The sequence below is a fragment of the Polypterus senegalus genome, chromosome 15 (genome assembly GCF_016835505.1).
Source record: "Polypterus senegalus isolate Bchr_013 chromosome 15, ASM1683550v1, whole genome shotgun sequence".
Taxonomy (NCBI): Eukaryota; Metazoa; Chordata; class Cladistia; order Polypteriformes; family Polypteridae; genus Polypterus; species Polypterus senegalus.
Window position 1 is genome coordinate 123,956,080 of NC_053168.1, and position 12,570 is coordinate 123,968,649.

At 40.3% G+C, this 12,570-nt stretch overlaps 1 protein-coding gene across 2 annotated transcripts in view; it reads left to right on the forward strand.

Annotated features, from left to right (window-relative positions):
• The window catches only part of LOC120515381 (pleckstrin homology domain-containing family G member 4B-like), a 169,032-nt gene that overhangs the window by 98,391 nt on the left and 58,071 nt on the right, over positions 1 to 12,570 (forward strand). For both annotated transcript variants that reach the window (XM_039736316.1, XM_039736317.1), the window contains exons 6-8: positions 445 to 538; positions 3,341 to 3,427; positions 9,576 to 9,692. In XM_039736316.1, coding sequence (XP_039592250.1) covers positions 445 to 538; positions 3,341 to 3,427; positions 9,576 to 9,692 — 298 coding nt within the window. The remainder of the gene's footprint in view (positions 1 to 444; positions 539 to 3,340; positions 3,428 to 9,575; positions 9,693 to 12,570) is intronic.

Genomic DNA, 12,570 nt, shown 5'->3' on the forward strand with positions numbered 1-12,570 from the left:
GCGAAATGTGCTGTACAAAAATAAAATGAATTGAGTCTTAGTGAAATAAAAAAATAAGGCATGCAATGTGGCCTACTGGTTAGAGCGCTGGACTGAAATGCAAATTTTCTGATTTTATTCTGTTTTATGTCATTTGGTATGGGATTTGTAAAAGAAGTGTTAATGTGTGTCATGCGCCATCTGCAGGAGTGACAAATGTAATGCATTTTATTACTAGAAATGCTTGTGGTGCACCATCTGTTGGAATGTTGAAGAGAGAGACACACAGGCACACAGGCACGTGTCCTTTTATTAAGGAGGATAAACTGACTTCAAATGTCAAACCCAGATCCACAACACTTTGTAAAAATGAAAAATATACCAAGAAGAGTCTATTTACATGTATTTATTAATTACTGTAGAATTGGATGAGTGTAGTGATGCATATTATCTTCTCTTCCTCAGAAAAGAGAAACAAGAATTAGGCCTGACTGTTGTGGTGGATGGCCGCAGATATCAGACGCTTTCAGTTGTCATTGACGCATTGATGGAGATGCAGGTAGGTGCCTTTAGGCCACTTGATCATTTTTTCTTGCTGTTCTCTCTGGTAATCAGAAGTTTGAGGGGAATGTTGCCTAATGTAAGTTTGACTGTATAAGACAGGCAGAGATAATTGGTGACAGCACCATGAAATTGAGGTCTTCTTCAGTTTGAGCCTTTTTTGAGATATTTTGCAACTCCCTAATTCAGAGTGCTTTACATTACTCAATGAGAGCTGTTTGCCTTGTTTTGAAAGCTAATTACGTTTTAATGATCATGTTTACAGGTTTTACAGTTCACGCAAGGCTGGATTTTCACATGTATATAATGGCTAATGACTGTTTTTCACACTAGTAATTATTTTTCCTTGCCAAACACCTTGTCACTCTTGCTGTTGCAATCTATTTATGAAACTAAAAATGTCCGTGAGAAGGAGTGGGGTGGAGATGGCGGTGTTTGTGCATCCTGCGTAGTCATAGTGGTGTTCAGAGGCTCCTGTTCAGTTTTTCATTACTTCTACCTTATCAACAAGCTACTTACTTATGAAATGTCTGTATTTCTTTTACTTTAATTAAATGAATGAACTCTTTGTTAAATTTCCACATCACAACTAACTAGAGGTTGCAGCTCCTTTATTAATCAGCAGCAGACATTCAAAGCAGCAGCCCAACAAGGCTTTAATCATCGGGCTATTGGCCACCATGGAAGAAAAAGGCATAAACTCATTGAAAAGCAACACTTGTTTAAGAATAAAAAATAAAAACACTGAATAGACGACATCTATTCCTTTGATTTGACTTTATGTATTTATTTATTTAAAGAGCTTCTGTCAAAAGTCCAACTTTCCTGTTAGATAGATAGATAGATATGAAAGGCACTAAATAATAGATAGATAGATAGATAGATAGATAGATAGATAGATAGATAGATAGATAGATAGGGACAAATAAAGTTCTAGATAGATAGGGACAAATAAAGTTCTAATCTATCTATCTATCTATCTATCTATCTATCTATCTATCTATCTATCTATCTATCTATCTATCTATCTAGCATTTCTTTAAGTCTACTAAATATCTTGCAGTTTCAAGATATATGGTGTGTGAATAACGCACTTTGTAAATATCAATAACAGTAACATATAACATATCAATGACAATAACTTGCTGTTTGTGTCCTGACTTAATAGTTTAGTTTTACTTATAAAATGGGGTCAATAAGCAGTAATCAGGATGACTGTGATTGGAGGGTGCAGAGAATGGGAGGGGTGTGGCTTTTGTAAGATGGGTGGGGTTGTATTTGTGTGGGAAAACATGAAAACGAGGCTGATAAAGAACTTGTCTTTGGGGCCTTGTCTAGAGTATTAGACTTCTATAAACGAAAAACCTATGTGTGTGTGTGTGTGTGTGTGTGTGTGTGTGTGTGTATGGAACAGTCCTCTCTGTTCACACTCAACCACAACCACGGGAGTTGGTGTGAATTCCACAAAAAATGTAGAGGCTTATGCAAGTGTGACTTGCACTTGGTGATAATGAATGGAAAAGATTTTAACACAAGGCTGCAACGTAACAAAATATGAAAAGAGTGAAGGGGTCTACAGATTTTCTGAATGTACTGTATGACACTCTCACTCAGCACTAATAATAGAGATGGAATGAAACAAGGCCGCAGAAGTCTGACATTTCCTGTCACTCAGACAGAAACTTTCCAGCTATTAGGAAGGCATACAGGAGGGGAAAGCAGGAGGAGGAAGCACACTCCCCAGCCCTTCAGCAAACACTGGAGAGGACAGGATGACTATGGAAATCATCTACAAAATGAAACAAGGACAGGTCTGGGGTCCCTTTAGACACGGAGCTCACTGTGACAGACAGCAGCAAGGGACTGGAAAATTCAAAATGTTTTGACTTGCCTGCTTGCTTTAAGATTGATGATTTGAATTAATGCAGACTTTAGAACTCAAATCTGCCTCATGATTTCTCTCTATCCGTCAGATTGAAAGGTAAGATAGATAGATAGATAGATATTAATTTTAGTATAGATAGATAGATAGATAGATAGATAGATAGATAGATAGATAGATAGATAGATAGATAGATAGATAGATAGATAGATAGATAGATAGATAGATAGATAGTACTGCTGGAAATTTGTCACAAAGAGAAATGTAGCCTTACAGAAGCTTAATAAATATAGAACTGTAACAAGCAACAACCCCATCAAACATACAGAAGAATTTCATAAAAGAATAAAAATAAAAAGGAGACAATCAATCTCAAGATCCTGAATATACTCTTCTCAGTTTGTCTATATGCCTCAAATCACACAGTTCCGCAGTTTCCGGGGTGTCTCTTTTGTCACATTATAAGATAAGAAAGGTTTATTGTCATTAAGTGACTTCATATTAAGTCAAGATATGTGGAAAGGTGAAATAATTTTAACCCAAAGGAGCAGAAACTGAAACCAAAATTTAATAACAGAAGCGAGTTCTCTACCACACAACACCCCAACTTGGACATAACATGACTGAAAGGCTGCATGGGAAGACACAGAAAAAACTGAAAACCATAGCAGATTGTGACACCAGGCGTGACTCCTAATGACAGTGGATGGACAAATGTTTTCTTTTCTCTTTCTTTCTCTCTCTGTTTCTCTACCTTATTCTCTCAACTGCTAATTCTCTAAAAAAACTGAAATGCTGAACCTTCTTTTCACAGCACATTATGTAAAGCACATCTTTTCTTTTTTGCAGAAATGGCAAGATGTTTCTTGAGAAAGCCCGTTCTTTGGATCAGTAATGTTTCCAAACCTTTCTCCACAGATTATCTTTCCAAACAGCATTCACTCTGTTTTGGTGCTGGTGGACAAAGAGTCTCCATTTAAATGTGAAAGAGACACAGCGATTCAGGTAAATAACAGTTTCATTTACTTTTAATGATGGGATAAGCACACTTCTGTTAAGGTGTATTGGATGATCAATGCAGTGGATGGTCAAGTTTATGGCCAGAGACAGAATCGTTATTATTATTATTATTATTATTATTATTATTATCTCTCAAAATAAATGCATTGTAAAAGAATGAATCTCAACACACTAGAGAGGTTTGGGACAGCCGTCCGTAGATTGTCCCCTGGCTTCAAAAAGGCTTTTGAAATAAGCACTGATGTGCATGGGTTGAGTTCCAAACTGAACTCATTTAGTGGTGGAAAAGATGGTGGCTTTAAAGGGTGATGCCGGAAGTGATGTCATCTGAGGTCAGAAACCGGAAGTGACATCTTTCTTGGTGCCGGGACTGGAAGTGATGTTGTTACATCAGGTAGGTTTTCCCGTATTTGACCTGCAGAGACAACAGAAGAAGGTTTAGCAAACCCCACCACCCGCTGGCCTGGTGGATAATTACCTCCACTTGGTCCACTCAGCTTCCTCCTAATCGCACGTGTGTGAAGACATGCATACATGTTAGTCAGTCATTTTCAAACCCGCTTAGCCCTGAACAGTCCTCGCGGGGAGTGCCAGAGCCTCTCAGCTAGCACAGGGCAGAAGGCTGGAACAAACCCTGGACAGAGTGCCAGTCCATCATAGGGCAAATGAACACACACACACACACACACACGCGTTAGGACCAGTTTATCATCACCAGTTCAGCTTACCTGCAGGACTTTAGACTGTGGGAGGAAACGGGAGCACCAGGAGGAAACCCTCACACAGACACGAGGAGAACACATAAACTCCATGCAGGGAGGTCCTGGGACACGAATGCCTGGTCACCTTTCTGCAAGGCACCCGCGCTACTCCTGCATCACCATGTTTCCCCATTTATACACGTGACAATACCACAATAAAAAGAGTACGAAACAAGCAATTCATGTACACACCGTATTAAAGATCACGTTACAATATGGAAAAACACAGCTGAATGAAAAATGCAGTCAATGCAACGTGAACCAAAATTAATTAAATTACAGCACCCCACCCTTACCCAATTTGGAGAGTTACTTAGAAAAAAAAAAAAGGCCAATTATAAACTAATTCTTCAGATAAATTAAAACACCAGAGGGAAAACAGAAATAAAGGCAGGAGTCTGGCAGACTCCCTCTAGAAGAAACGTTAATAAGATTTTGTCTTGCCAAACTTTGAATAAGCTCTACCCTGTTTAAAAAAAAATGCTTCTTTCATTTAAGCCAGCGTTTCTCAACCTTTAAGTATTTGTGACCAGTTTTAAAATTTTAAGTTTTCATAACAGTTTTAATCGCCCAAGGTTTTTTTGAAAGGAGCCTACTAGGCCCTAAACCTGCAATTGCTGAGCGCTTTGAGTAGTGAAAAAAGCGCTATATAAATGCAAAGAATTATTATTATTGTTATTAATACCAATTTGTTCTTTTTTAATTAATGATATATCATACATACATATTTTATTATACCTACTTAACTTTTATCGGCATTTATCTAACTCTGTATTTATTGTTCTAGTATCAGAATGTAGTTTAAGTTAATTAGTTTTGGTTTCAATAGATGTATTTTTCATGTTTTCGATTCTTGTTTTCTTTTTTTCACATCTTCGCACCCCCCTTTTTGTTACTTTGCGCCCCACTAGGGGGGCCCGCCCCACCTGTTATAATGAAAGTCAGTTGACGAGCTAACAGGGTGCTGTAGGATACCAGCTAGAGTCCAATGTTTCTCTGAGCAGTGGTGTTTAAGGATTAGGGGTGACTCCCGTACGGCTCAGTACTGTAAGTCAGGTAAAGCTAATCGTGTTCCTGAAATACATGACCTAATGAGGCCTGTGTGACGAATCCCAGCTTTTACATTTATAGAATCCATCCATCAAATTTGGATGTGTCATTTGTAACGGAACCGGGGTCGTCAGTGAGCCCCAAACCTCCAACACGATGACATTCAACACTGCACTGTGGTTCAAATAAAGAGTGTTTTATTAACCAAACTACCTCAAAAGTAGCATAAAGCACAGGTTCAAGTAATCTGTATCTCTCACAATCTCCATCCATCCATCCATTTTCCAACCCGCTGAATCCAAACACAGGGTCACGGGGGTCTGCTGGAGCCAATCCCAGCCAACACAGGGCACAAGGCAGGAACCAATCCTGGGCAAATCCTTTGGGTTTGGAGGTCCCCCTGTCTTGCAGGGGTTTCAGGGGCGTCTGCTTCACCTGCTGCTTTCTGGGCACTACAGAGGGGTATTATATGATGATTTCTTATTTCATTTCTGTAGTTAGTGGTCTTTCCCTTAACATGATTATCTAAAAGAGGACTTCACATCTGATGGCTCAATGACAGGGGTGGGCAATGTCGGTCTTGGAGGGCCACAGTGGCTGCAGGTTTTTGTTCCAACTCAGTTTCTTAATAAGACGTCAGTTATTGCTGATGAAGCTCTTATTGCTCAAGTGACATTTTGATGCTTCATTTTAGTGGTCTCGCTTGTTTGGTTCCCCACCCTTAATCGCTCATTTCAGTCGTAATCAGCTGCATTCAGTGTTTTTAATGGCTCCTTATTAGCACTAAGATGTAAATGACAAAGGAGCCAGCAGTTCTCCATCTGATTTGTTCCCACATCTCTCTGGATTCATCATGCACTATTTGGTTTAATAAAACACTTAAGAGAAAAAATATGACAGACTGAAAATGATCCATTTTAGGCTTCAAACCATTTGGGTGATATCCTTGGAAAGGAAAAAAAAAACAATGATATAAGAACCTAACAGTCTGAGATTGGCAAGGATTGGTTTCTAATTAAACAGTTGGCCCTCCAGGACCAACGTTGCCCACCCCTGCTCTGTGATTTTCACAGACCTTGGTTCTTCATTTCTTCTTGAATTGCAGTTCATCAGCAGTGGTAGTGAAGAGCTGCACTCCTTGGGTGCTGCATGTAGTGACCACCAGGGGGCATTGCAGCTCCTCCTGCTGGACACAATAGTAGGACACAAGTTGCCATGTGCTTTAAAGGTTTAATTCTTTTTCATACCTCATATATGGGGCTTCAAAACACACAAACTAAACACTCCGTAACCCTCCCGTCTCTCCTCCACTCCTCCAGGCAAGCTTTGTCTTCCTCCTCCCGACTCTGGCACCCCGTACTGAAGCAGGCTGCTCCTTTTATATAAAACCCGGGAGTACTTCGAGTGTGGCTGGGGAGTATCTCCAGATGTGTTTGAAACTCCTCAAAGGAGGGCTCCCTAATCCCCTTAGCGTCCAATGGCTGCCCCCACAGAACCCAAATAATTACAACTCCCAGTGTGGGTATCCGTAGCAGTACCATAACCCAGAAGGGCTGCCACCTAGTGTGTTGGGGAAAGGCAATGACCTGACTACCTTGTCTTCACTCTGTCCTTCTGTCGCACTGGCATCCCAGCAAGGTAAAGATCCTGGTACAGCTCTGGCGGAGATGCCAGTCCCTGCATGACGTCTCTCACAAGGTTTATACTCATATATAAAAGTTTGGGAACCCATCTGAGCCTGCATAATAATTGACTCACCTTTCAACAAAAAGATAACAGTGGTATGTCTTTCATTTCCTAGGAACATCTTAGTACTGCAGTGTTTTCTGAACAAAGATTTTTAGTGACGCAGTATTTAGTTGGATGAAATTAAACCAAATGTGAAAAACTGGCTGTGCAAAAAATGTGGCTCCCCTTGTAATGTTGCTGATTTGAATGCCTGTCACTGCTCAATGCTGATTACTTGCAACACCAAATTGGTTGGATGAGCTCGTCAAGCCTTGAACTTCATAGACAGGAGTGTCCAATCATGAGAAAAAGTATTTAAGGTGGCCAGTTGCAAGTTGTGCTTCCCTTTGACTCTCCTCTGAAGAGCGACAGACAGCATGGGATCCTCAAAGCAACTCTCAAAACATCTGAAAACAAAGATTGTTCAGTATCATGATTTAGGGGAAGGCTACAAAAAGCGATCTTAAACAACAGTTTCAACTGTAAGGAATGGAATCAGGAAATGGAAGGCCACAGGCACAGTTGCTGTTAAACTCAGCAGGTCTGGCAGGCCAAGAAAAATACAGGAGCGACATATGTGCAGGATTGTGAGAATGGCTACAGACAACCCTCAGATCACCTCCATAGACCTGCAAGAACATCTCGCTGCAGATGGTGTATCTGTACATCGTTCTACAATTCAGTGCAATTTGCACAAAGAACATCTGTATGGCAGGGTGATGAGAAAGAAGCCCTTTCTGCACTCACGCCACAAACAGAGTCGCTTGTTGTATTCAAATGCTCATTTAGACAAGCCAGATTCATTTTGGAACAAAGTGCTTTGGACTGATGAGACAAAAATGGAGTTATTTGGTCAGAACAAAAAGCACTTTGCATGGCGGAAGAAGAACACAGCATTGAAGAAAAACACCTGCTACCTACTGTCAAATTTGGTGGAAGTTCCATCATGCTGTGGGGCTGTGTGGCTAGTTCAGGGACTGTGGCCCTTGTTAAAGTCGAGGGTCGGATGAATTCAACCCAATATCAACAAATTCTTCAGGATAATGTTCAAGCATCAGTCACAAAGTTGAAGTCACGCAGGGGTTGGATATTCCAACAAGACAATGACCCAAAACACAGTTTGAAATCAACAAAGACATTCATGCAGAAGGAGAAGTACAATTTTCCTGGAATGGCTGTCACAGTCCCCTGACTTGAATATCATCGAAAATCTATGGGATGATTTGAAGCAGGCTGTCCATACTCGGCAGCCATCAAATTGAACTGAACTGGAGAGATTCTGTATGGTAGAATGGTCAAAAATACCTCCATCCAGAATCAAGACACTCATCTAAATCTACAGGAGGACAGCGTCTAGAGGCGTCTGTTAGATTTGCAAAAGGAGGCTCAACTAAGTATTGATGTCATATCTCTGTTGGGGTGCCCACATTTATACACCTGTCTAATTTTGTTATGATGCATATTGCATATTTTCTGTTAATCCAATAAACTTAATGTCACTGCTGAAATACTACTGTCTCCATAAGGCATGTCATCTATTAAATAGAAGTTGCTACTTTGAAAGCTCAGCCAATGATAAACAAAAATCCAAAGAGTTAAGAGGGGTCCCCAAACTTTTTCATATGACTGTATGTGGCAGGTGGATGCCATCCCCTCACATGTTAGCTATACTCGCTTCTACGCTTGGAACTGCAGTGAGATTAGAAAGTTAATTGTGTGACGGCATCACTAATGTCGGTGTCGGCGGCCATTAAATGCTCCTGGATATTGGACACGTTCCTTTAGCCTGGAAGACTCGCCACTCCATTCTGTGACATCCTGGAATGACTGATGAGAGGGCTGATGATGGTGGTGGAGCTCAGCTCACTGCACTGATTGTGTCCTGGTGGGCATACAGAGGCCAACGTTGACTGCTTTTAATGATTTTTATTCCTGAGAGAATCCATTATCCTACCCGCTATATCCTAACTACAGGGTCACGGGGGTCTGCCGAAGCCAATCCCAGCCAACACTGGCTAGGATTGTATAAATATTTGTATAAATAAAAATTTACCAAAGTAACCACACGCAACAACATAATGCATGCTTTCATTTTTGTCAATTATGACTAGCCTAAGATAAATAATTTTAATTAAAAAAAATTATTTCTGTCATGAATGTTAATAGAGTTTTAAACTGTTTATAATTATTTCATATTAAATATATTTAGAATGAATCAAACTTCCATCCATCCATCATCCAACCCGCTATATCCTAACTACAGGGTCACGGGGGTCTGCTGAAGCCAATCCCAGCCAACACAGGGCGCAAGGCAGGAAACAAATCCCGGGCAGGGCGCCAACCCACCACAGGGCACACACACTAGGGACAATTTAGGGCCGCCAATACACCTAACCTGCATGTCTTTGGACTGTGAGAGGAAACCCACGCAGACTCGGGGAGAACATGCAAACTCCACACAGGGAGGACCCGGGAAGCGAACCCAGATCTCCTTACTGCGAGGCAGCAGCGCTACCCACTGCGCCACCCCGAGAGATGTTCTTCTTTTTATTATTATGGGTAGATTTCTGACCACCTTTTTTTTCAATTGTCAGTATGAGGTCTTGATGTCCCTGAAAGCCCTGCACAAGCACGTCGACCTGAGTCAGCTGACGCAAGCCTTTGAAGGGTCTTTCCCTTATGACCATAATCAGTGGATACAGTTCAGGAAGGTAAGTAAATGCAAGTTAAGCTCCTCTGCCTTTTACATCAAAGCTGTTTTATTTTGGGATTACAGACGGTTTGCCTTTTTCTTAAAGCTGCGTCAGCATCACTGTGGATGAGCGGCCCTTCATTTTGACATTCTCTCCTTTGCCTGTATAATGAATACGCTCTCCTCCTGATAAGAATAATTTTATTGATCTGTTACTGCATAGTTATAATTCATTCTTTATTTAGTTATTGTATTGTAATGTAAAAGGTGGGCAAGGAGGATAAGCAGAAGAAGCCATTCCTGTCACTTTGCCGTGATGCTCCATTTGCCTAACGTACTGTGCATTGATTGGCTCAGTTCAGGACATTGGCAGCATTTTGCCAATTCACCCTTCCACTGATGCTTTAAGTCCAGACACCTGATCCTGATACATAAAGTATTTTGTGATAAATACTTGATATGCAAGGTGCTATACACTCACAGAACAAATGACATTAAATTGGGTAGGGCCTCCTTTATCTTTGAAAACAGCCCCAGTTGTTCACAGCATGGAGTCCACAAGGTGTTAGAAATCCTGGTCCATGTCGACATGATCGCACCAGGTAGTTTCTGCGGATTTGTCATCTAAACATTCATTCTGTTCTTCCACATCCCGAAGGTGTGCCACTGGATCCAATCGAAATGTTGGGACCAAAATGTATAAAAATCCTATTAAAGGAAAGTCTGTAATGTGCACTTTAATTACATCTGAATTGTCAGTCATTCAGTTATTGTCCAACCCGCTATATCCTAACTACAGGGTCACGGGGATCTGCTGGAGCCAATCCCAGCCAACTCAGGGCACAAGGCAGGAACAAACCCTGGGCAGGGCGCCCGCCCACCATAGCATCTGAATTGTTTGATTTGTAATTTTAAATTGTGGAGCAGAGGGGGAAATCAAGGGAAAAAAAAAAGTGTCTGTGTCCTAAACATTATGGGGGGTGCTGTGAGTGCTTCTCAAACTAAAAGGATGAAACGCAGTCCCTCTTCTTAAAGCCGACCACACGTGAAGACTGCTGAACAGGGTGATGTCACCATCTAGTGGTGCTTTTCAGATACTACACTTTACATTTTTACTTTCTCGTAAACGAATTTATTATAATCGTCCAAAGATTCGATGTCGAGATTTTGATGGATCTTGATGTTTTAGACCTTCCTGGCTCAGAAAATACCATTTTTGGATTTATGTCTGTGTGTGTGTGTGTCAGTATATGTGTGTGTGTGTGTGTAAACCCGATAACTTGAGTACACTTTCACTTAGGTTAACTAAATTTTGCATACAAGTATTAGGTACAAACTTTTGAGCTAGTCCGCTAACCGGAAGTGGTACTTTACCTTTTATTCGGTTTGGTGGCAACTGGGCGACAGTCAACTTGGCAAAAGACAACTCGGCGACATCCTTTACCTGCGCCACCACCACCTACTGAAAGCTTCATGATGCTCAAACAATGATGGACGGATTAAAAGGCAGAAGTCTACGTGACCATCATCATCGTCAAGCCCTTCTGTGAGAACCCTAAATCCAAAGAGGACTGTTTCATTTATATTAGGTAGAATGCCCAGAGGGGACTGGGCAGTCTCATGGTCTGGAATCCCTACAGATTTTATTTTTCTCCAGCCGTCTGGAGTTTTTTTTGTTTTTTCTGTCCCCCCTGGCCATTGAACCTTACTCTTATTCGATGTTAATGTTGATTTATTTAGTTTTATAATTGTGTCTTTCATTTTCTATTCTTTAATATGTAAAGCACTTTGAGCTACTGTTTGTATAAAAATGTGCTATATAAATAAATGTTGTTGTTGTTGTTGTTGTTTACCAGTTAAGTAATAGTTAGGTTCAAACAGATTTTTTAATTATATTTAAATGACAACGTTATTTAAAATGTTGAAAATAAATTTATATAATTGACAATGAACTTCATTTTGCAGATGGAAAAAACTTTATCTTACATTATCTTCTGTAACCAAAATTGCTAATCCTTTATATAAATTGTATTGATTGTAATCATATGATAACATTATTTAGAATACAAAAGGTGACCTGCGAGTTATGGCTTAAGGAATATCTTTACTCTCAACGTATTGGGACTCTCATAAAGCAGGCGAGTCTGTGGATTTCCTGTGCACTATACGTTGTCATTTAAATATCATTAGAAAATCTCTAACTATTACCTAACTGGTAAAGGATGTCGCCGAGATGTCTGTCTCCCAGTTGCCCCTGAACGCTTTTATTCATGCAACTGCAGAGCCCGATTTATTCAACTTTACTTTTCTAATACTTGTTTAATATATTATTCATTTGATTTGATTTGTTGTTGATGGTTCTTTAATGTATATAATCTAAATATTTAGTCATTGTCTAGCGGGCGGTTTACTCCCATACCTGAGTAAATGAGAAAGTCGAGGGGAGACAACTCCCGATTTGTTTTCTTCCAAATGATCACAATCTCCCGTCTAGGGATGTCACTCTGAGTTCTGGAGGCAGCTGAAGTGATGGCAGATTCTCACTTGTTCTGAAGATGTATTTGAAACATGTAATCTATTTCTGTGACTCGTTTCCATTCTTATTCTGCCATTTCACGCACTGTCTAATACTACGTCCGCTTTAGAATAAGTCCAACTTGTTTTGGACGCAAAAAATATTGCTTGGGATACGACCTTTGTTTGGAAAACGACTCACGTACCACCCTTGTTTACCTCTCTCGAGACAAAGCGTGTATGCGTGTCTGTGAATTAGTGCCTTTCCTTCCAACAGATGGTGCATCAAAACTGTTTGTACCATTTGTCATTCCAACAGATGGTGCATCACATACAATAACAATGCTTTTACAAATCTCATATCAAATGGCATATAAGAGATA